The 24,994-nt window shown below is 40.5% G+C and overlaps 2 protein-coding genes across 3 annotated transcripts; one reads left to right on the top strand and one right to left on the bottom strand.

Annotated features, from left to right (window-relative positions):
- The first annotated feature begins 1,053 nt into the window (after nt 1-1,053).
- On the top strand, nt 1,054-12,631 carry LOC148835374 (zinc finger protein ZXDC). Of its 2 annotated transcripts, none has more exons than XM_088917336.1 (10): nt 1,054-4,149; nt 5,048-5,200; nt 6,968-7,046; nt 7,163-7,293; nt 7,673-7,843; nt 8,244-8,932; nt 9,727-9,826; nt 10,098-10,270; nt 10,925-11,026; nt 11,544-12,631. In XM_088917336.1, exons 1-10 carry the CDS (start codon nt 2,118-2,120, stop codon nt 11,628-11,630), a joined length of 3,717 nt encoding a protein of 1,238 aa, XP_088773462.1. In that variant the 5' UTR covers nt 1,054-2,117; the 3' UTR covers nt 11,631-12,631. The 2 variants fall into 2 exon arrangements, with proteins under 2 accessions (XP_088773462.1, XP_088773463.1); XM_088917337.1 differs by having other exon boundaries at nt 9,727-9,814.
- A 1,097-nt stretch (nt 12,632-13,728) lies between these two features.
- cfap100 (cilia and flagella associated protein 100) lies at nt 13,729-23,308 on the bottom strand. The gene is made up of 14 exons (XM_088916590.1): nt 23,269-23,308; nt 22,736-22,836; nt 21,603-21,792; nt 20,883-20,950; nt 19,562-19,725; nt 18,974-19,054; nt 18,284-18,456; nt 17,713-17,830; nt 17,326-17,374; nt 16,791-16,942; nt 15,917-16,052; nt 15,331-15,533; nt 14,537-14,630; nt 13,729-14,332 (listed from the first exon to the last, which is right to left on the bottom strand). The coding sequence occupies exons 1-14, from the start codon at nt 23,291-23,293 to the stop codon at nt 14,219-14,221; spliced, it is 1,668 nt and encodes a 555-aa protein (XP_088772716.1). The 5' UTR covers nt 23,294-23,308; the 3' UTR covers nt 13,729-14,218.
- Between the last annotated feature and the right edge of the window lie 1,686 nt (nt 23,309-24,994).

Raw genomic sequence — 24,994 nt, forward strand, 5'->3', positions numbered from 1 at the left:
GGAGACGGGTCGGCACCGCCGGCTGGACCGGACTACGAGTGGGACCTGCGGCAGCGGATGCAGCGGGTGCACAGCTTTGCACGGACCCACCTGACACAGGCGGGGGTCCGGCAGAAGCGGTACTACGACCTGCGCTGCAGGGGGCCTGCCTTCCAGCCCGGGGACTCGGTTTGGGTGTACAACCCGCGGCGCCGCAAAGGCCTCAGCCCTAAGCTGGCGCCGTCGTGGGAGGGGCCCGCTGAGGTACTCGGGGTGGTGGGCGAGGTCTGCTACCGTGTCCGGTTGCAAACACGGGGGAGAGTGGTGGTCCTGCACCGAGACCGCCTGGCCCCCTACCGGGCCCGGGAGGAGGAGCCGTGTGGGGAGGCTCTAGAGGAGCAGCCGGGGCTGGAGCCGGCCGATAGTGGGGCGTCCGTGGGTCGCCAGCCGTCACCGCGGCGCAGCGGCCGCTCACGCAGGGTTCCGCAGCAGCTGGCCGAATACGAGTACAGCCTGAGGGGGGTGTTCGACGTCGGCGAGACGCCAGACGCTTCAGGTGGGGGCAGTGTAACGCCCTCGCCTGGTGGTGAGGAGGAAGCGCCCCTAGGCGCTCGTAGTACCGCGGGGCATGCTGGGAGTGGTAGCCGGGGAGAGTATGAGGGTCAGCACGATGACCAGCGGCTGACCCTACCTGTGTAAATAATGTCCTAGTAATTCGAGTGCCCTGTGTAGTCCTGTAAAAGTGTAGTGTGTTGTTAGGTAATTACCACCCTAACTATGTGTACGTGTTCCGTCAGTCTCCTCATGTGTGTGTAGATCCTGTGTTTGGTTTTGGTGTGGTTGTCAAATAAAGTCAGTGTTTTGGCTGGTTAATCGCGTCTCCACTGTTCTTTAGTTCTGAAAAGAACCTGCAACGCTACAATATTTTCTTTAAACTCGGGGTTGCAAAGATTGGTTGTGGTAGTTTTCCTCAGCTGGGCAACAGCAATCACTTTCAATAGTTCTGATATGGATTTCTTGCACAAGCAAATGTGATAAAATGTGCAGAAAATAATTCAAACAATGTGATTGTTTCTGTTGGAAACATCTTTATTGAAATTTTTCTACATCGGATCATCCATACTTCAATTCAAAGTTTATTAGCCCTTGGGGGAAATTTGTTCAACACAGCACAACACAACAAAACAGCGAAAACAAACATTCCAAAAATTACATTACAACAGTGTTTAATTAACAACAGAGCAACTACACATCTTTAACAAGACTGCGATTTTACAAAAAATAGATCCTGCTGAAAAATATGCAATAGCTTATTTACATTGTTAAATGTGTTCAATTATATTTGAAAATCCTAGAATATGATAGAAGATTATAGCACGTATATAAATGAAACAACAATCTGGGGTATTTGGGGTACTTGACGACGTAGTAATTTAAAGCCCATGATTCGTGATATTTGAAAGGCAACGACTGTTTTTGATTTATTCAATACACTTTTGCTCCACCATGTGGCCAGAAATTGAATTTCATCAAAGACATTAGAAGTTCCCCCGTGTAACCACTAATTTTTTTTCTATCTACAGTGATTTCTTCAATCCAATACCTAACGTTAATTTTTTCATAGTTTTTCACATGATGCAACTGTTACATAAAATAACAGTAGATACACCGTGGAGTCTAGTGCAATTTAAACCTACAGAAATTAAGATCACTTTTCAAGAGCAAGTCAGCTCGATCAAAATGGGAAAATGACAAATACGAAACCACGTATTGTTGTATTCATAACAAAACCACGCCTGTGCAGCACAGTGTTGATTTTCGAATATGTTTAAGGGGAGATGCTTCTTTAATGATACACATTTGAACGCAGCTCTGCTGCAGTGGTGCCTCGAAGTGTTATCTAGTCAATTACACGTAACGTCGTTTTGTATTTAACCCCCTTTATACTACTTTTGCAATGACCGTTTTCACACTAGAGACGTCTTACGCGTTCCTTTTATCAGACATTATCATTACAGAGATATTATGTGGTAAGTTCATTTTGATAGCAGTCAAGATGACCACGACTCTGCTCCGTTTCTGCTCCGTGCCACAATTTGCCCCTAACTTCTGAGCAGTGACAAGAAGTATCTTATTACATGTTTGTAGGGGGCGGGGATTTTGTGTGTTTCTGCTACAGGGATACCAAGATGGAAATCCAGGGGCTTTTCGCAGCCCAAAACATACATCAACAACATGGCGTCTCCTGTAGGACAGACCAGCCTCAGCCGACCACGGTCAAAAATGTTTTCAGACATTCCAGTTCAACCGACTGGGGAAAAGAACAGGAATCGCACCAACCGGAGGACGGCAACAAAAGACCAGGGACCTCTCCATTTCGACTGCAGGCAGAAAATGGCAGCGGTTTTGTTTCTGGTCCTAGGCACAACCTTACTGTCAACACATCAGCACCGACTTTTGCGGCGATCGGGCTTCGTAACGTGAGTAATCTGCAGTCATCGGGTGCCAAAGAGCAAGACGGCCGGGAAGCGGGGCTCAAGGGTGACTTTGAAATCGAAGAAAGTGGGCTGTATCTGGCCTTTCCTGTGTTGCTGTCGGAGGAGTGCGGCTCGCAGCAGCCGCCTCAAGCGCAGGTTTTACGACAGCTGCAAGATGGCGCCACCCTGCCGCAGCCATTGATGTGCGAAAGTGCAGCCGCTGTGAATCCCTCCAGCAAGGAGAGCGAAGAATTCTACGTGGTTTTCAACATTGTCCAGGACGGGGAGAGCAACAGCTGTAAAGAAAATGGGCGCTCCCTCGCCTTGACGAGAGAGAACGAGGACTCGCTGAAAGGAACTAAGGACGCCGTGATGGAAACGCAGCCTTTCATGCTCGCCCCAGAAGAAAAAATGCCGAACCCCACAAGCCCCAGGAAATCCTTCGCCCCTCTCAATCTGTCGTGCAACAACGAAGGAAGTTGTGAAGTGGAGCGTGGGACGGGAGTAAATGCGAAAGAGCGCCTGGGTTTCGGTTATGATTCGGGGGAGATAAGCGTTATGGCAAATGCGAACAAAGGTAATGCGCCGTACCAGGCGTCGGATAAAAGTGAGCACACAGCGGGCGATTTCCCCCAGGCGCCAAGCAGGAGCCATGATTTGAACTCTGACGCCGCCGCCTTCACGGATACCGTTCCGTTAAATGACCGGCCCTGCCAGGCGGGGGTGGAAAACGGCCAGGACGGCGTTCCCGACTTCACCGGTCCAAACAACGGCGGAGGGGGCTCCCCGGACGAGTCGTTTTCGGGAACCATCATGATCAATAACCAAAGCATTATCGTTACCATAGAAAACGGGGTTTTGACTCTGGCCACGCCTCCGTCGTCCAGCCACCACAGGGACGACGCTTTTGTGAACCTGAAGGAACAGCTGGGCATGAAAGACAACCAGGACATCGTGCTGATAAACTACGACAATGCGACCAAAACGAGCGACAAAGCGCTGGGCCGACATAACGCCCCCGGGGTGAGTTCCGCGCAGTTTGAAGAGACGAGACCCAGCTTGTCTGTGACCGATTCGGGTCTGGGTTTAAATGGAGACTGCTCTATTTCGGATCCCAGTTCCACCCTGGATTCGTGCGGATCCAGTAAGGACCAGGATGAGCGCACCTTATGTCCCCTGGACGAGACGGACATTGTCTGTCCGGACTCGAGAGACGGACAGCAGGGGTGTTATGTCGTCACGGACAGCGGGGAATTGCAGATGAAGCTGGGCGACGGCAGGTCGATGATGTCAAAGAAAGGGGTGCTGGTGATGTACCACTGCACGCAGCTGAACTGCAGCAAGACGTTCGACACCAAACACAAGCTCAAAATACACTTGCTGTCTCACACAGAGGACCAGAGGCCCTTTAAATGCACGGTAGAAGGGTGTGGGTGGTCCTTCACCACCTCGTATAAACTCAAACGCCACCTCCAGTCCCACGACAAAGTGCGGCCTTTCACGTGCGAGTGGGAGAACTGTGGGCGGAAGTTCACCACCGTGTACAACCTAAAAGCCCACATCAAGTCGCACGACCAGGAAAACACGTTTGCGTGTGAGATCTGCAGCGAGCGCTTCCGAACAGCTACCAAGCTCAGCAATCATCAAAGAACTCACTTCGAACCCGAGAGACCTCATAAATGTGAATTTCCAGGTCAGTCTGATTTTAAAAAACCCTTAAAAGAATGACAACTAATTTCATTCAATGTTATTACTATTCGGTTGTTTTCCGTTTTCAATGTTGTTTACCTCAAAATGGAGCTAAGCAATGCAGTGATTTTTTTTGTGCTGGAAGCCTCAAGCAAAACGTTTATCACATGCAATATAATGCACTAATATATAAACATGAATGTCACTACAGTTGTGCAGTTACGTGCATCTTAGAACGTGGCATGATCTACACGTTATTCTTTACAAAATTCAAAGTTATTGATTTAGTGGGCAGTCGGATGGTTGCTGTCTTAACGTTGCATTTGTATTTTCACGGCCAGACACACAATTCCATTGTAGGGTCTGTACAAAACAGAATTGTTTGCCAAGTGAAACCATGACTGTTATTGGGGGGAAAAAGTTTATTTTTTGTCTGAAACCTTAATCCCTTGTGTAACTGTTTGACACACTATGAAAAGATCAGATTTAAGTAGTGCATAAGTTGTTTAATTTTGTTCAAATAAATGTAACTTATGACTCCATTCAAGAGTAATACAAGGTTTCATGCAAAACCATTTCTTTTTTTCAGGTGCAGAAGAGCAGATAGGACAAGTATATGAGCTAGCCATTTCACTGTTTTCACATATTAATATCTTATACACCTTTTTCTGGTAAATAAAGTGATGTGCAACATATATGTTAACAACTTTTCTTTGACTTTGTTCTTTTGGTGCTTGAAAATGAAGAAAGCCCACTAAACAATTTTTATCCCCTTAGTGCTCTACAGTTTTTGTGAAAGGAAATTTGCAATAAACTCACATCAGCAGTGGTGCAACAGTTCTCATTTCATGTATTGAAATTGAAATGGTCATTTGTGACGTGAAATGTGTAATGTCTTTTAGGGTGTGAAAAGACTTTCATCACATTCAGCGCACTGTATTCTCACAATCGCACACACTTCCGGGAAATTGGCCAGTTCTCCTGCACATATCCCGGCTGTGACAAGCGATATGACAAAGCCTGTCGGTTAAAAATTCACATGCGAAGCCACACAGGTAAGAAATTGATGCCACTGAAAGGCAAGGATTAGATTTTGTTTGTGGTGTGATTTTGATAAAGTGTGCATGCCTGGTAGACTTTGACAGTCCTTGAGGGATACTGTTTTTCTAAAGTTTCTGAATTAAAAACATGCTCAATATGGTTGTCTATGCTGTGTATACACTTTTATACAATCCCATAAGTATTTCCATTCTCCATCTCAGTTATTGTTTCATCGGTTTAGAGGTTGTAGATAGAAGTATACACTAGAAATGTTAACTACCACTTACTACTAGCCTATGAGAGTGCTTGTGATCCAATAAAGTTAAGTTGCTTGCCAGTTGCTTGCCGTTATACACTTGGCACAGTATAGATAATCAAATTATTTAATAATGAAGTATTTAAATGTGTGTTTATATATACAGTTCATAGGGTTTATACACACACCTATTGAAACAGGAAGAAAGCATAGAAAAATGTACAAACTGGATAATGTCTTGCTTAAATATTTTAAAAATGTTATACTGTAATCTTAATTGCATTGCAAAGTCATATTTTCATAAATAACTGAAGTCCAAAAAACATGTGGGACATCATGTGGAAAAATGTTTATTCCAACCCTTGTACGCATTTTGTACATTCTCCTTTTGGCATGGATTACAACTGATACTATTGTAATATGCTACGATATTTTGGCACTGCGGAGAGGGACTTTTTTCAAAAGGCATTTTCCTTCAGGCAGAATCTCTCTTGGTCCCAGACACTCTGTGTGTTTCTGTGTGTGCTTTCCTGAGGTTGAGCCACAAATATTCAATTGAATCGAGGTTTAGAGATTGAGATAGTCAGTCAGCAACATGTTTTTGTGTGCCAGTTAACCATCCTTTGTCATTTTGGATTATTGTTATGCTCAAATGTCCCGTGTTCAGCCAAGCATGAGCTTTTTGGGAAAGGTGTTTGGATAAATTATCCCAGTAGGCATTGGAGTCCATGATCCCCTCTTATCTCAACAAGAGTCAAGGAGTCAATGATGGGTGCTACAGTGCTAAAGTGGTAGAGTCTTCTTGATTCTTTTATAGCCACCCCTGACCTCTTGGAGGTTAGTGACCATCTGTGTGTTGCCTCCAGGGAGTTGTCTGTTCTCTTAAGCATGACGATGAATGTTATGACTGAAAGTCCTCCATGTTTTATGGCTTTTTGTATCTAAGGGAAAAAGGAAGCCTGTGGAGGCCCCTCTGTCTTTCCCGAAGCTTAAAGTTGAATGTCTAAAGAGCAAAATATTATTGTGAATCTGTTTGTTGGATTTTGTTTAAAGAAATACTTCAGAGTTCTTAATAATTATGAACCTTGCGTTTTCTGAAATTCAGTTAATTACGATTTTGCTTTTTACAGTGTTATTAAGATCACAGTATAAAATTGGTAGAAAGAAAACAACGTTTCAGCTGCGTTCTTCTCTTTTCAGCATGGAATAAACCTATTACTTGTTCCTTTGTGGCCTACGCATGCTGACGCAGCTACCCACCTGAACTAAAATTTGTAAACTTTTTTTCAAGCAAAACCGATTATGGAACCCATAACATTTTTAATGGGGAATGTGAATAAATCCGCTGAGCACTATAAGCAACAACAGTAGAACGGAAATATAAATACATATATAAAAAGCTACTATTTGTTAAATAATTTTTATAATATTATGAAACATGTTGCATCTGGCTGAAAACCTACTGATGCCACACTGCCTATTGTATTGTCGATGGTATTGTTAATCTTTTTGTGCTTTTTTGCAGGTGAACGACCTTTTGTTTGTGACTTTGAGGGATGCGGTTGGTCATTCACTAGTATGTCCAAGTTGCTGAGACATAAAAGGTTACGTGTTAAAATCCTCTAGCACTTTGGAAACATTGGGATTATGATTCGGGAAGTTTTCTTGATATCTTGAAGCTTTAGGAAGCTCATGGGTTTTCTTTCCTCTGTGTACACAGGAAGCATGACGACGATCGCCGGTTCACCTGCAAGGAGGAGGGTTGTGGCAAGTCATTTACTAGGGCAGAGCACCTGAAGGGCCATAGTATCACCCATCTTGGAACCAAGCCCTTTGAGTGTCAAGTAGAAGGTGAGTGCTCGCAGATACTCTGGTCAAGAACTTTAAGAAGGAAAAGCTCATCCCCTTGAAATCTGAGAGGTTGTAATCATAAACTGTACATTCCTTCGCATTACGATTTCACATTTCACCACTGGAGGTATCATACCTTTAGTCGTAGAGATTTAATAAATATTTTCTTTACTCAGATACTACCCTTCCTTCAAATATTGAGATCTGTTGTTCTTAAGTATATTCTAGTTGTGAGGATAGTTTTTGTTAAGAGAACTCCTTCACACTCCTGTAATGTCTTCCTAGTCTTTACTGTTTCCCTCTTCTATGTCTTTTATGGTGAACATTTCAGCTGGTTGCTGTACCATTGGTTATGAGTAACATCTGTGTTCTGTTTTAGGTTGCTGTGCAAAATTCTCCGCTCGGAGCAGTCTTTACATCCATTCAAAGAAGCACCTACAGGATGTTGAAACATTAAAAACTCTCTGTCTAGTCTCAAGCTGTAACAAGCAGTTTACATCCAAAAGCAGCATGAAGAGCCACATGGTTAAGCATCACAATTTTAGTCCAGGTGAGTGTTTTCTGATTTACATTCCCCTTTAGAGACTCTGGCATTGAAAGAATGCAAAGCAGTCCCCCACCCAGCAGTTTTCAGGTCTATCTCCTAGTGATTGCATACAAGGTTTAAGCATTTTGTTAACTTTGAATTAGTTTCCGATAATGATCATTAAATATTGTTCTTTGACATGTAGATGTTTCTTTGGGGTGTTTTTTCTGTATGAGTTACACATGCTGTTAATTATTCTGCTGTTTATGCTGTTGTGTAATTATTTTGCATGTTTTTGAGAGCTCATGGTTACGTTACAGATGTGATCTGTGTATTGCCACCAGGGGCAGGTTTCTGACCTGAGGCCGAAAACGCTGGTCTGGAATTATTGTTTTTACTTGGTGATTCTTTGTCGTCTTTTCAGATCTTCTGAACCAGCTGGAGATGAGCAGCTCTTTAACCCCAAGCAATGAACTGACCAGCTCAGGCCAGGGTGACCTGGGCAACATAGACATCACCTCCCTGTTCTCCAGTGTGCCCACCAACAACCCAGGCATTGCCATGGACATGTCGTTGGTGAACTCTGGCATACTGACAATTGATGCCGCCTCTGTAGGTGCCACCCTTGGTGGGAGCATTGCTGTCAACAATACCCCGTTGGCACAGGCTGTGGACCCTCTTATTCTGGCAGCGGGTGCCGACATCACTCACGGATTGGACAGCTCCCTGGCTATGGGCTCGAACAGTGGTGTCCTGCCACAGGGCACCCTGAACCTTGAAGACGTGCAGACTGTCAACCCTGAAGCCTTAGGCTCCCTGGCAGCCCTCTCGATGCGGACCCCTTCCCAGGATCCTCTGCAGGGGCTCGGCTCCTCCAGCACCCTGACCATCGACACGGCCACGCTCACCCCCTCTAGCAGTCTGGCAGCCAGCCACGTGCCCGAGCTGCTCACACCCACCAAGGTGGACCGCAGCCTGCTGAGCGGCTCGGACGTCATTGGGCAGCAGGAGGGCAGCAAGGTGGTGACGCAGTTCGTCTTCTCCAGCCCCACGGGCAGCTACAGTGCCCAGAGGGATGTGGAACTCAATGCTGTGTCCGGCGGCACTTTCCTGGTAGGTGGGAGTTCACTGCCTCCATCGAAAAGTCAGAGGATGGGCTTAGGCTCAGTCGGCTCTTTTAACCACCTACAGAGCGCAAATTGTAAAACCAGTAGTTGATGGAGTCGAAAATTCCTTACAAGCAGGAAGGGAGGCATTTGGAATCTGCTGTTGCAGGGTATGTTAAAGTAATGTTACAATCAAGGCCATAGCCCTGTTATTATACTTAAAACTTTTTCTGTGGAGTCGGACATATGAGTAGAGTAGTGAAGGGTGGATAGTATTGCTCCTTCATTTTAAATTTAAGGATTTTAAATCTGTTAAGAGTAGGTATTTTAATATTTTGCAGTTGAGTCCCCACATTGTCTCAGTGAGCCATCAGTTAAAATTGTCAGAACAGATTAGTGTCTTTTTATCTTGTAAGCTTCAGTATAACCATTTGAACAGACTTTGCAGATAGGAAAACGGTTTTCCTAAGAGAATTTTCTGATTACTGCAAATTCCTATATCTTTGTCTTTGGTGTACTGTATACCTCTCCTTGAGTTATGCACATTTTTATTAATTTATCTGGCTGTTGCGCTATCCTGAGACATGCATTTGTACCTTTTTGTATAATGTAAGGTGGGGCATTTTACCAGATCCTCTGACCAGAGTGTCTTGCTCAGAGGTGTCCCACCCACAATTCCAATTGACTAAATCCTTCCGAGTAACAGTCCAGAGCCCTAGTGCCTGTTCCACTTCTGTCCCAGTCTTCACTTTTTGCAGTGTTGGTCGTTCTTTAATGTCTTTTGCTTCTTTTGCACTTCAGGAGAGTGGCGGTTCAGCCCGAACAGATTACAGGGCCATCCAGCTTGCCAAAAAGAAGAAAAAGCAGAAAGGATCAGGATGTAGTCCAGGTAATCATTCAAGTAAGAAATGTTGAGTTAAATTCTGTTCTGTCGAAACTAAATCTGGTGGATTGGGTACTACTGTCACGTTATCTTGTGTTATTTCCTCCATTTCCATGAGAAGGTGTTGATTGAAATCAGCTTTATGTATCGCGTAGCTTTATAATTTACACAATTAACCCCCCCCTGAAGGCATCCAGTTTAATTCCGAGAGCTGCTGAGGACAGTGTGACACCTTGCTTGTTCTTGTTCTGTTAAGTTATGTCCTTACCGCTCTTGAATTTGCTTTCAGGAGGCCCCAGTTCTAGCCAGCGGAAAAGTAAAAGCGGTAAAGGGAGTTCGGCCACCGTGCCTGCAGCCAGTCCCAGCGGGCGTTTCAGCGAAGGTGTGGTGTCTCCCAGTGGCGGGCTGACAATAAGAGACACGGCCACGGGGGCCCAGTATGTCCAGATCCAGCTCCTGCAGGTGAGGAGGTGACGCAGATCAGTTCCCAGGGAACCTCTGAAACTGCAAAGCCTCTGGGATCCAAGAGGAGTGAACGTCTGGTCACAGAAAAGAGTTGAATATGCCGAGGCTAGCGTAGCTCATAATTGAGCTGTGAAACATGGTGGTTGCTGTCTTGTATTATGGTGCATCATCTTCAAGGTGCATTAGCAGAATTTGTGTATAAATATTTCTGCATACACACATGCAGTATACCCCATGTATGCATAAACATCCAGCAGGAAAGGTGAACCTTAGCCAGTGAGAGAGACGGGGGTCTATTTTTTATTGTTTTAGCAGGACCTTTAAGAAATTTGTAACTTCGATTATAATTCGTTTACTGTTAGCTGATGGTAATAAACCCCACAGCATGTGGTTCTTGTGAAATTTGGATGGCCATACTAAAGATCAAAGGCAGAAAGAAATGATATGCGTAGACCCCCTTAGTTCCAGGAAACAGGATAGTAAGAATAAAATGCTGGACTGTTATTGTAATGAGAGCATCTTAAGCATTATTAGGAACCTTTCTAGCACATTTGTCCTATTTAAAATCCAATCGCAGTTGAATATATTGATGCCTGGGAAGCTCTGCTCTTGGTAAGTCTTGGTGTAATTCACCTTTTCTTCTGACCTCAGGATGACCCTGCAGGCGATGGAGACCTGGCGTTCCAGCTTAGCTCACAGACCTCTACTTCACACTCACAGCTCACTGTTGACCTTCCAGTCAACATTCTGCAGGTATTCTGCATCATTGTAATGTATTCAACATTCTGCATCAGTGGACAGCATCATGTTGGCGGCAGACATCATAAACATTTCAAACTTGCTCACATGCACTTATATTGTTCAGTCCTTTTGGTTGGTTTGGCAATTTAAGGTCTTTTAACAAGGAAATGTGGGTTCATTATACAAAAACTAAATGTTCAACTTGTCTAGCACCAGTCCATTTAGGAACTGAGTTCAGCAAGTGCTTGTGCATAATATCTGTGACCTCTTATTTATTTGGGTGTATTGCAAACACCTTACAATATTGAAATGCCGAAATGCAGTTATTCTTAACAACAGTCCATGGATTGAAGAATTTCAAAAAACGTATGTTGTCTCAAAAGTATGCAGTTGATAGTTTGCTGACATTTTTTAGAAATGAGCTAAAAGGTTTAGAATGCAAAATGAAAATCAAATGTGTTTCCATTGTAGTAGATTTTCAGTACAAGTCTGCAGAAGAATAACTGAATGCATTGTCGTGTTTCTGCAGGAACCACACACATCAGCCGAAGATGATGCTGGCTCAGATAATTCACAGTTTACAGGAAGCACAATAAATTTACAAGATCTTGAATAAACCTTGGACAACAAAAACCATCCTTTGCACTTTGATTTCAGTTCTAATGAGCATGATCATGGAGTTTGTATACATATGGGTCACAGCAGAAGCCTTGACAGCATCATTTACTTGTAGGACAGTGGAAACTGGTTAAATCTTATTTTTTTAAAAACATTCTATAGAATGTCTTAATGTAGTCCACCGTGCTGTTTATCCATTTTGGATATATATATATAAAATCTAAGGAGGCTGTGGTTATGTAGGTGCATCACTAGTTTACATTATAGTGTTGTAAATGTGTAATAGCTTATCTGCATTAAAAACATGCAGAAAGTTGTGCAATAAGATGCATAACAGACAATTATATTGATTTATATACTGTAGTATGTACTATATCAATTGTCTGCCTTTACAAAGAATTCTTTACTATAGGAATTCAAAATATACCTTTACTCGAGGGAACATGAACTTGATGCCCATATAAATTTTTATATGTAAATCTTTTTATCAGTTGAAATTTTGTACTTAAAGAAGATTTCAAAATATTGAAATGTGCTTTTAGATTTTTTGAAATTCCTTAGTTAAGATGGACTATTGGATAAAGTTGTTAATGTCCTGAGAGACCATTTTCATTTCAGAATCATATGACAGTCACAGATTAAGTTTTTTTTGGCCAGGTTTTTGAAACTGCATTTTTTCTGCAGCATGATATTTTTAAGGTCCAGAAATCTGTAGCGAGGTTTTAATCACTGTTCCATTCCACATAACTGTGTACAAGAGGGGCACATTCAGGCCTTAATTGTTAAAAAAGTGGAATTAGTCTGGAATAAATGAAAAGAGTGGACTTCTTCAAGTTCTTGTTCAGATTCTGATTTCATTAAATCAGATAACCGTTCTTCCACATTCAAATGTCATGCCAATAGTCAAAAAACTGATTTTATATATATAATCTTGTACATGTTATTTATTTCTTTTGTAAAGATAAAAGTTTATTAAAAACAAGTGAACATTTTTTCTAATAACACTCGGCACTTTTGTGGTTTCTTCTTTACTATGGCTGTGAATCATTTTTAATTTTGCTATGCGCTTGTTTGTTGCTGATACTTTTATAGTGGAAAGAGTCGCTTTCCTATACCTTACACACAGAACGAAAGTTGGTTGCAAAGTTTAAGACCGCAAGTCGGCAAGTTAAAAAGAACATGGTGTGGTAAATCGTCTATTTAAGCACTTGTTCGTCTATTGCAAAGATTTTGCTCCGTTATGTTCTGTATCGGGCGTTTTTCTTAGTTTTGTGGTCATTGCTATTTAAAAGGTGTTCTGTAATTGCAAACATCTGCCAAAGAAAAAAGGACAGTTGGCAACAAGTGGAGATAACCTTGCTGTGTTAGAACAATTGAGCTAGCAGACTGTCCATCAGGTGAGTTCAGCACTTAAAGCTGGATGGTGCTCGTGGGTTGTTCAGAAGAAAAAAAGTTCGTGGAAGGAAGGGAAAAAATAGACAAACGTGCAAAATGTACTCAAAATAAATGTTTTGTAGTAGCAATATCATCTTGCCAAATGCTGAGTTCTGTGGAGGGAAACACGGTTGCAATCTGCAAAACCCCTCACATGTGCAGTTGTAATCATGGTGAACTCCAAGACCCTGCATGGCCAGAGTTGTTTGCATCGCCTGTTGTGGAATTACGTCGTGGTATACTTTTAACTGCAGCCTGCTGCGCTGCATGCAGAGAATACCTGGGCATTTGATCTGTCACATTCTGTGATTTGGGGTCGGGGGTGTGCTGTTATACAGTCAGAACTTGCCATTCTGCTCAGTTTTACTTGAGCAGCCTGAAAGAGTTTTGTTCTTGGCCGCTCAGGGCTCCTGAAATGGTTTGGAATGTGTAGTTCATTTCCACACCCTCATTGTAAGGCAATCATGCCGATTGAGAAGGGACTTTTTTCTGCTGTTATTTCAGACCCTGGTGAAATGTGTATCAGGTTCTGTTCAAGCTGTTTGTGTGGTCACAAAGGCCCTATATGTTATCTGGTGGGAATTCCAAAAGTTTCTGCCTGTTATGTTTTTGTCATACTGAACTGCAGACTAGGGGGTTGCAAATTCCTTTACATTTTATAACTTTAAAAATGTCTTTTAATAGAGTGTATTATAACAAAGGGCTTGTGCTGTAACATACGAAGATATAATAAAGCAGTACAAGCTGAGCAGGGGAGGAGAAAACAGATCCGATAGACTAGTCTAGCTCTAGTACTGGAGAGACCCAGTCCAGCAGGCTTTATAGGTAGTTAATTCCTAAAGTCATGAAAGATGTTCATTAGCATCTCTAACTGCATTATAGAATGCATTTTACATACAAGTGAGACTAGGAGGGTACATTTAACATCAGTGTAAAATTATCAGTTTCTAACCATTTTTTTACAGTCCCAGTGTATCTGGTTTTGAGATTAGTCTTCAGTAATTGATTTTGTTGAGCTGTTGTGCATAATCGTCTGGTTTGTTCCCTGTGTAGTAATGCCAAATACTTGTTGGTGACGTTTGAGGAAAAAAGTGTATTCATTTTAGCCAGATAACTGATCTTTCTTAAGTCTTCATTAGGTTTAATCTTGTTTTAAGTGAAAAAGTACAGCTGCTCCTCTTTCTCCTTGTCAGTAATGTCTTGGTCCTTGTTCTCCTTCACTTTGCGCGCAGGTGGCTGTGAGCGGAACATCAATCTTTTCCCTGCCTAAGAACAAGGAGAAACAATACAATAAAATTCCAAACTGCAGACCTGCTCACATAAAGACATGAGACTTGTACTGTGGCACCCTTATGTTCATTAAAAATAGTAGAATAATAGAATAATAATGACCCACTCAATGATTGCTTTGAATTCTGTTCCTGTGAAAGACATGCGTTGAACAGTGGCAAAAAATACATCTGCACTCACTGTTTTTTTTATGTCCACCTGGGCTCTTTCTAGTGCTTTGCGCAGTCTCTCCTCCTGGTGCTGCTTCTGCATTTTAATTTTCTCCTCCCTTAGCCTGAAAGTGAAGTACAGAAAGTGTAAACTGCTTTGCTTTATGAAAGGAAACAAAAACACAGAGACCTTACAAAATTAATTTGGTAGTGTTTCTCATGTATTTATGTGCATTTTGCAGGCATGCTGCTGTGAAATTGCTGTTTTGCTATACATATACTGTATGTCGTATGAAGATGATGGAAAGGCTGACACACTTTGTATATTTGCTCAATTAAGTTTGCTGTTTCCAAAGAAAGAACACAAGGGTAACCACATCATTATATAACATACAGTAGGTGTGCTGGCACAATAGGCATAGATGCATTGACACTGTACAAACCACTATGATTTTGGGGAAAAAAACATGTGCCCCCAGTCATAGGTGCAGCTCTACTATTTCACATACTAATGGGAATACTGCTAATAGACTCATGGCTTTCTACATTTTAATGTACAGTACAAGCACTGGGTCATCCGGAGCTTTACTGAGAAGATCTTTAGACCCTGTGATTAAAATAAAGGTGTTATCTTGATATAAAATGTTGCTGTTGAAGGGCCGGTTGCTTTGGTGATACTATGCAAGTTCTAATTACAGGTTGCAGCTCTCTCACATCACTCCAAACGGGCCATAAAAGAGCAAAGCTTCATCTGATACAATGTGGTAGTGTGAAAGTTTGTGAACCCAGTCGTGGTACAACACAGATCTGCGGCGGGAGACTCACTTGAGGCGCCGCTCCTTCTCCTTGGCCCTCTCGGCAAGCTGCACTTTCTCCCTGGGGATCATCTCAATGTTCTCAAAAAGCTCGTCCAGGCGGCCCTCTATGGAGGCGAGCATCTGCAGTGTGCTCAGGTTGGCCTCGTTGTCCCCAATGCAGGTGCGATACACCTCCTCCACCTTCCTCCCCAGGGTCTCCATCATATCATCCTTGGGGTTGGCAGAACACATGTGGAGTTGGGAACAAAATATGGAAGTTGCTTTGCTTGGATCCTCGTTAAAGTGTTTAGAAGCTACTATTTATCAATAGAATAAAAATAACAATGAAGTGCTTTCTCACATTTGGAACCGTTCACATTCACATCTTATAACATTTTAAATGAATCCTTAACAACTTGCTTAGCTTGAACATTCGCAATGTTTTCCACTTAAAGCTGGAGATAGCAAGTCATGAAATGTAATGGTGGTGTTCGAATACAACCACCAACATGTTCAAGAGCTGAAAATAAAGAGTTCACATGTATCCTGTTATTAGGACAGTCTTGATCCTTGGCCATGGGAATGTCAAACTCTTTTGCGATCCAACGGGTTACCTGGTCTTCTGATTTGTATTGGCCGAAGGAGAACAATCTGGCTTTAAGCTCCAGCTCTGCTGCCCGTTCCTTCTCTCGCTCAATGGTTTGTTTTAGAATATCTATCTGTTGCTTTAGGATTTCGGTCTCCTGATCCCTGGTAAACCAAAATTGAAAAATATGGTTTAGATAGAATAATCCAATATTCTTTTTTTTTTTACTCTGCGTATGTGTGTTGTTTGCATTTAGCTCTGAGCACAAATAAGAGTGAATTCTGCTTGGGGAGGCTTATTGTATCATGTGCCCTCTCTCATTAGTGAGAAAAAATTGTCTCAGTTTTTCCCAAGTGTCTTTAGTGAATTTACTGATCTGTCTGTAAAATGACAATAAAGCATCACACCCTAGTTTATGTAAATGACTGTGGTTACACAGGATGTGTTGTCATTTAATAGTTTATCCCAAAAGGTCATCTACTGTATGAATTCAGTGATGCAGAAGACCTACTGTATGTTCAGAACAATGTATTCTTAAGAACAAAATCTAAATAAAATAAAAAAGATCATATCACATTATCAAAGTATTAGAGCACAATGTCTGCACATTGCATGCATTAACACATATTTAATGAATTTCCAAGAATTCATTAAATTAATCTTCAATGAACTCAGGAACATTGAACATGTGTTAATGCATGCAGTTCTCTATCTAGATACAGTATAACAATATACCGCAGGTTGTAAGTTTTAAAGTACATGAACTAGTTATCCTGTACAGTTTTAAAGGTTATCTGATGCTTGAGATCAGTTTGACTCTTGTGTATTGTTAATGGTTAAATTGTTCAGAAAAATAGGAGAGGGACATTTCCTTGGCCCCCCAGAGGAAGAGAGACTCTTACATCTTTTTTTGGGTGTTGACCATGGTGTGCTTGAACTCTTCCAGGGCTTCCTCTGTCTCGCGTGAGTTCTGAATAAGAGAGAGGTTCTGCTCCTCCAGTTCAGTCAGGATGTCCAGCAGTTGCTGGGGCTCAGTGAAGTATAGCTCTGGCTCCTGGGGGAAATGCAGACTCAGTGAGACCACAGTGGGCTGACTGGTATCCAAACTGATTCAAAGAACACAATCCAGCAAGGACTACTCTTCAAACAATCAGCTTCCAAAGACATCTAAAAAACAAGGTACCTTTTTTCCCCTAGGGATTTCAACAAACCAAGGAATGCAAACAAGTATTGTATGACAACACACAGTTCACTTATAATGATGAATTATTTATGATTTCATATATCTTAAAGGACTCTCATTCAATTGCTATGCTGTTTGTATCAATTAATAAAAAATCCAGGCCAGGAGTTGTCTATTTAACAGCAAGTCATAGTGCAATTGTTGCTGAGCCTCACAAACATAATTTTACAATAATAAAAGAAACAAAAACTGACCTCGTCATCATCAGATGAGTTGTCTTCATCTATCTGGGATCTTGAACTCCTGAAATATAAGATTCTTTTTCAGGGTGTATTCACACCGACATGGTTAAGGTGCAGAAAAAAAAGTAAACCACACCTCAAATGATATATTACATGTGATTTACTATGTTTTCACAATATTTGTGCAGCATAATTGGATGTTTTGACTGCACCTTTTAGGATATGCAGAATCTGCAAAAGGTCCGAGAATGAAGTTAAGATTTTTCTAATATCTGTCTAAGCAATATAGGAAAATGAATTGGAGGTCATTTGGAACTAGAAGACAGATATTTTGCCTGTGAAAAGCTACAAATTTGTTCTTGGAAGACAGAAAACAGCAGGACTCTTCTGAACACTCACAATTTCCTACTGGAAGAAGAGGGTTTAAGACTGTGTCTTGAAGACATCCTGGAATCCCTCACGGATGTTACCTCTCTCCCCCCTTGCTGTGTGACGTTCGAAGACCTGCTGTCCATGCCTGGAAGTGAGCAGACAGAGGAACCATGAACCAGCCTATATTCCCCATTTGTTTATGTTTTACGTTTTTTTTCCCTCAAACAGGCACAAGCCTGTTCTGACTCATTCTGACGGGTGTCAGTGACATATTGCTAACGATTTCCTGTAATTAAAATTTTATTCCATCTGAACTTTATAATACTATTTACAGTTGTTTTGAGTTACAGAAATGTTTGCATTTGTCAGATCTAGGTGTAGAGGGTGCAATAAGGGGGTTTTGATTAAGGCTGCGACTTGGTATTAATTGGCACAAAATACAATGCCTATCTGAATGGATTGCTCCTTTAGCTACAGGCTATGCTTCTTTTAAAAAAAAAGTTGTTGTATTATCCAAATAGTTCGGTTACAGTGAACATGTCATTTTACTGTTAGAAATATTAAAAGGGTGGAAATCCTGAATAGCAAGAAAACATACGCTTATCGGAGTGTGTGGCTCTCACTTCCTTGTTTTTGAGCACTCCTCTGGCTTGCTTGTTCTTCCGATGCTTTTCCTCATATTTCTGCTGCCACTCCTTGGGAGAAAGCTTCAGCAGAAACTCCTTGTACGTCATGTATTCCTTCAGGATATCCTCATACTTCGAAATGTCACTTTAAGCAAAAGTCAACACTTAGAAACAAACAAACTGGGGGTTTCAGGCCTTATGACCCAAAATAGGTCTGATCTTTATTTTGTTTTTGCATGTTTCACTCTTGCAGAAAAAGGGGTAGAGTTGCTCAGTAAGCCATATTTGAAAAGTGCTAGCAATCCTATATTCTTCTTTTAAGAAATAAGTTTAAAAAATTAGAAACAAAATACCGTGAAGTTAAAGTATTGCATAAATCAGACCAGGATATCAGGTTTTCTCTCTCTAGACTGCTTAAAGCTTCATTGTGATTGTGTAACATAAGGAGGTTGTCTTTTTCAAAAAGTGTGGCAAAATGACCATGTACAGTAAGCACTTAGCTTCGCCTCATATCGCCGTGTTACACTTTTGCTGTTTTACAAGTACTTCTAAAAAAGTAAATCAAATCCGTTTCAATAAATTTGTCATGTCTGATCCATGAATATGGGATAACTAGAAAGCACATGATAAAAGTTAACCTATTTCATATTTCTTACTCTTACCTCTTAATTGACACTATTTTTGCTGAAAGCCTTTTCTTTTCAGCGACCTTCTCCAGTTTCACTTTTGCCTCTTGCTCTGCACTTGAAAGACAAGATAATAGCCAAATGCAGTCAAAGCATATTATGTGTCAAGACCTAACGAAACAAATTGATTCTATAATTCAGTGGCTAAAGCCAGTGAATCCAAAAATAGAACGAAGGACAGGTTAAGAATACAGACTGTATTTTTTTTATTTTTAGGAACACTTTTTCAATCTCTAATAGCCTTTTTTTTCTAGTTACCTACTCTACTGTACTTTATTCTGAAAAACATTGTTAGGGGTGAACATTTGTCAACGAACTGGTGAAAAGGGGTTAATGTTTTGAAATATCAGGAAAATTGTCATGTGTCTGCAATTTTAATTGTTAATGAACAAACTCATATGAATTATGCATGTGTTCCTTCTGAATTGCGTCATTTATAGTCTACTCATAGCTAGTGAGTTATAGTAAAAGGAATTCTGTCATTTTCCATTAGTAAAACATTTTTTTAAAGGGGTTATCACTGGAGGAATGATGACTTGTCCAAATCAAATGTAAGAATGTTACATTTTGATGGCTTCCACTGAATTCTTGTCATTCTCTTTCAGAAACTCATCAAACATGGCAGCGTCATCTTCAAGAAATTGCTCAGCCTTCTCCAGTTTGCTTTCTTCAGCTGCAGCCACCTCATCCAGTTTGTGAATTTCATCCCTTTTAACTGCTAAGGAGTACTGCAGGAAAACAAGCATGGAGAAGAGATGATTACTGTTTTCCAAGTAAGAATTCAAAATCTAAGTTAATTCAGGTGACCGTCATTGAGAGTCACGCAGTTTTACTTGTGGGCTCCAACCAAAGTGATTTCTGTGCTTTCTCTTTTCTTTTTTGGTGATTAATGGGGTGACAGAGAACGCTTTTTCCCCACATGTACTGTATCCCTACAACGAAATAACTCATTTTTGTGAGAAAACTGCCCTTGAATTTAGTAACCGAAAAACTGTTTTCTTTGTTTTGTTGTGTTTATCACAAACCATGATACGAAGGCATGGTGGTAAACAATCACACATTTCATTTTATCAGGAAGATGCAATTGCACACTTCTGTTCATAACTTTTTATTTTAACTATAATGACCTGAGGGGACAATACATTAATTATTAATTTATTGCATTAATTAGAGTGAAATACACAGGGTGTTTATAATTGAGGCCTCGAGTATTCAAAAAAGACTACTAATTTCGTTTAGGCTAGATCGAAATAAATGGTATTAACGGTCTTTCATTAAAGCCCCTTGCTGAAGGGATTGCTTGTATGATAATATAAAACAGAAGGGAGGTTTGATTTACAGTTTTTACCATATTAAAAACCATTTGCGCATCGGTAATTACGAAGCAGTCTTCTGTTTCAAAAAACTTACTTATATCTGATATAAATTCAGAAGTAAAGCTTTCGTTGCTGTAAATAAGCCAGCATGAAAATGTAACAGAAGTGCATAAAGTAAATGTATCCTCTGGTAATTCTGTATTGCAGTCTACTCTATACAGATTATTTCTGGGACTTTTTAACCTTCTTTGCTTTTGCGCTTTGTATCATGTTAAGAAAGAAAATCAATACTGTTTCTATTTATTGATCCAGTGGTGTCAGGAAACACTAGATGGCACTGGAATCAGAATTGAAGTCCTGAAGAGACTATTTTAAGCACACCCCCTCTTAGCTGTAAATAGCTAGATCCTGTTAATATGCAAGCTTTTTCTGAGCTACGTGGATTATGTTCTCCTACAGATAGCTGGGCATAAGTGAAAGGAAATTAAACATACTGCAGTTGTGTAAGAACTAATAGTATTGTATTTCGCAAAAGAAATGTGGGGACTAATAATAAAGATCATCCTTACCTGTAACAGAAACATCTCTCTTTTCTTTGAAATAAATTCATTTATGCTTTCTTTTTCTATATTGCGATCTGAAAAGGGAATATGTCATTATTTTGTAATATTATCTCTGTATTATATGATCTTGAAGCTTATTTGACAAATTATTTATATGTTTTTTTTTCTAATTTTATATTTCCAAGTTGAGAATCACACAGAGTTACTAAGAATTGAGAATTACTTCTCAATGTACACAGCCAAACTGATTTTTGGCAGCTCTTGAGACACTTTTTGTCTTGCCTTAACTCCTTTCAGACATGCAGGCTCCTACAGTACATTGCACTCCAGACTTTGGCTATCCAGGACCAGAGTTATAGGCCCTGTTGTTAGATGTTCCAGGTGGCCTCCACATGTCTATAGCTGTTGCTAGATCCTCACGGCATGTGATACTTCAGGATAAATCAGTACATTATTGCAATACACAGTACATTTGAGCAAAACCTAGAAAGCATACCTGCCTGTCGACTGGGCTGTAGGATATTATCTTATAGGTAGGAGTGTCCAGTCCTTGTCAACTAGAGCCCTTGTGTTGTGGGGTTTTCTTGATCTCTTTATAATACAAGCACCAGATGAGCTGGTAGGAACTTAACAATTTGCTTCTCTTTAGAACCGAGCTGGAATGAAAATCTACAGACACTACCTGCCTGCAGAACTGGACGCCCCTGTCTTACGGAGATACCAAACCTCTTGTCATGGCCAGTTTCCACGTTGGATCATCTCGGAGAGCAAGCAGTGCCTCCTTCTCATTTTTGTCTTTCGTTGTCATTTCTTCTCCCTCCTTCATTGCACGCCTTGTCTCCACCCTCTTGGTGTTCATTCGACCAGCGTAGGTGGTTTTCTCATGGATTTTAAGCTTCTTCTGCTGCTCACGCACCTGAGGATGAAAATTAATTCTATAGTCAAACTCATAAGATACTAAGCAAGGAGGGAATTTGAGAGATATATTTAATAGACTTTTTATTCTCCACAATTGAAGCAAAGTTTGTTTCCGACCGTTTCTTGCGGTTTAGAAACCTGTGTTTTTTATACAGTATGTTTTCAGTAATAGTTCTATGCAACACAGATGTTGATCTCTTATATTGATATTTCAAGCTATCTGGGCTCAGATCAGACAACCATAAGTTAAAAATAGAGAGAGATCAGAAGGGCTTTGAAGATATGTTCTTGCCTTTGATGCATTTTTCTTCATTTGCTGGTTTGTAAACTTGTGATGTGTTGATAAAAATAACCAGGGCTTGCTGAGTCATAGTTGCTGCTAGACACATATTAATGTTGCTGTACTACAAAGTTTAATATGATAGAATTTGTAGTTGTCCTGTATCAGTGATCACTCATGAAATGTCATTGTTTTCCCACATTTTTCTCCGGTAACATATTTGTAGAGTGCTCGACTATATTTCCAAAAATATGTGGCCAGGTGCATTCCAGTATTAAAGGAATTGTTCCTCCCTACTCCTGTGATTGGATTTTTTTATTCAATTTAATACCTGTATTTCAATAGACAGAAGCAATCACTCACAAATCTCATTCTTCCCTGATTGTTCAGTCAGTGCAGACATGTTTTAGAAGAACCAATTCAGATCCAATAGGGTATACTGTGACATTGAAAAAAAAAAAGCTGACATTTTCAGCTCTGAGGCTTACAATTGTATCGATCTAGCATGGTATCAACAATATCCTCTCAAACAACATACTGTATCACAAATTGGCAAATAGCAGCTTTAGCAATCTCTTCTCCATGCAGAACAACATGCATTTGATTCTAAATATAGTTTATATTAAATATTTAAAAATATACAAAGATCAGTTTCATTTACAAGCTTCATGCGTTCTCTTTCCTTGTCCCTTAGGAGGAAGATATCATTATCTGCAGGAAGTTTGAAGGGATTTTTGTTGACCTGGTTATCATCTTCTGGAACTGTAACAAACAGAGGTGGGTCATTAAATAAAAACAGTATGAAGACATGATTCAGTACATCTTCATTAAAAAACAGTAGCTGTATTCCTTTTATATTTATATTTATATTTACTTATGGCAGATGATTATATTATTAGATAGTCTGAGATTATTTTATTTACAAATTGTCAATAGAGATCTATTTTAAAATAATGTTCTATAGAGGTAAGTTCATACCAAGCCTATGGTAAAAGTCAGCTGAATTAAATACTGGAGGCCTGTAATATTCACTTTAGCACAATCTCCATATCTCTAACTCCAGGTGACCCTGCAGCGACAGTTGTCAATACACAGTTCAATCCCTTTATCCTCTATATGTTACTTTTGCTAAATATGTCTGCTTAATGATTGTAGTTTTGTTAAGTTTATTTACTGTAAAATGATGGATCCCACCTGTGACTACAGACTTTGTTTCCATGCCTGACTTCTCAGAGGGATTAAAGGATGCTGTACCGGATCGTAACAAAGTTGTATGTGCCCCTTTGTAAGAAAAAAAATCATCCATATCAAAATAGATTCACAGCTCATAGAATGCCATATCTTGTACAAAATGCACTTAAGGATGCAAGGATGCATTTTCTTCTAAGTCCATCTGGTCAGTAAGCATGTGGTGTATTTCATGTTCTAAAACTTATTTTACTTACACTAGTTCTAATCCAACTTCAAGCAAAAAAAAAATGTACACTTGTTGTAGTGTCACACAAAGAGATAAAGAAAACACTAATAATGGCCTTCTTCTGAAAGCTTATACAAGAAACTCCCTAAAGCCACAATTAATATAGTTCTACACAGACAAAACAGAAGAATATGCACATTTTGTATTTGCATGTAACAGCATAAGCTGACTGTATTCACAAACGTCATGGTTCCAGTGGCTAGGACATCAAAAAACTGGGGCACACGCTCAGAACCCCATGTTCTGGAGCCCCCTGGAGGTCAAAGCCCAGACCTCAAACCCTTGCCAGTAGCTTACTCAGACAAGCAGAACAGTGCAGTCAAACTTCATTTCCAAGCAGACAACTTTTAAAAAAATCTCGAGAGAAAATCTTCTGCTGAAAGGGCTTACTTGACAGCTTCCCCGAAGCTACAGTTTCTGGAGATCCTGGAGAGGATGGGGCTAATGACGGAGATGACATCACGGAACCTGGATGGGAAGATCTAGGAGAATCAGAATGCTCACACCTGAAGAAGGCTCCACGGCCGAAACGTTGTGTTCTCTTTCTTCTTTTTTTCAGCATGGAATAAACCTATTACTTGTTCCTTTGCAGAATGGAAACAAGGCAGGTTTCTGTCCTGCAGAGTACGGTAAGGGAGTTTCAGAGAAAAGTGTGGTCTTCCCTGTGCGAGAACTCATTTAATTGCTTTGGAATCCTTACTACTTGCAATGATTAATCAGTGCCCAAGAGTAAAGTAAGTATAGTTTAATAAGCCATATTTATTGAACTAAATAAAGTATTGTATTGAATAGCCACTTAAGAAGGAAGATCGATGCTTTTATGACTGTATGGACCTTTTCAGGTTCAGGGCATTTTTTAACATTTTTTTTTTAAATGACAAAAAAAACTAATACAAATCCATGGACAAAAACTGGACACTCTAAGTAGATACTGGGTGTACGTACCATCGGTGTATGTGTGACAGAGACCATTGGGAGTACTGTGGAGTAGAAGTTGAGATGCTGCTCTTATACTCTAGAGCAACTTCACTTCCTCCTCAAAAATATCCAGTAGTGTAAAGGGGTCAAATGTAAGTTTTTTTTAGATAAAAGCCAAGGCAGTGTAGTGCAGTGTATACTCATACAATTTCATTATACATACCAGGAAATGAAAGCGCTCTAACAAGAGAGCAGAATGCATTGTCATTCTCATGTAGGGATTTTTACAGGGAATCAGAAAAAGTCATGTACGATGAAGTAAAGGTAATATAGTATATAGATATAGTAAAGTTTACTAAAGCATGTAAATTGTGCAGTGTAGTTGAGTGTTTTTTTTTGGGGGGGGGGTATGCCTTTTAATCTGAATTTGTATTTTTTTTAAATAAAATAAAATGTTTCTTACCTTGAATGGGAAATCCCTTTCTCGATCAAAAATACTAACAAAACGCCTTTTAGCAGAACTAT

The sequence above is a fragment of the Atractosteus spatula genome, chromosome 5, assembly GCF_055471065.1.
Source record: "Atractosteus spatula isolate fAtrSpa1 chromosome 5, fAtrSpa1.hap1, whole genome shotgun sequence".
Classification (NCBI taxonomy): Eukaryota; Metazoa; Chordata; class Actinopteri; order Semionotiformes; family Lepisosteidae; genus Atractosteus; species Atractosteus spatula.

Coding starts and splice junctions, on each gene's coding strand:
- LOC148835374 (XM_088917336.1), top strand. CDS start 2,118: ATGTTTGTAGGGGGCGGGGATTTTGTGTGTTTCTGCTACAGGGATACC. Junction 7,047..7,162: donor AAGTTGCTGAGACATAAAAG/GTTACGTGTTAA, acceptor CTGTGTACACAG/GAAGCATGACGACGATCGCC. Junction 10,271..10,924: donor TCCAGATCCAGCTCCTGCAG/GTGAGGAGGTGA, acceptor TTCTGACCTCAG/GATGACCCTGCAGGCGATGG.
- cfap100 (XM_088916590.1), bottom strand. CDS start 23,293: ATGGAAACAAAGTCTGTAGTCACAG. Junction 21,793..22,735: donor AAAGAGAACGCATGAAGCTT/GTAAATGAAACT, acceptor TTTCATCCTCAG/GTGCGTGAGCAGCAGAAGAA. Junction 19,055..19,561: donor TCAGTGGAAGCCATCAAAAT/GTAACATTCTTA, acceptor TTGTCTTTCAAG/TGCAGAGCAAGAGGCAAAAG.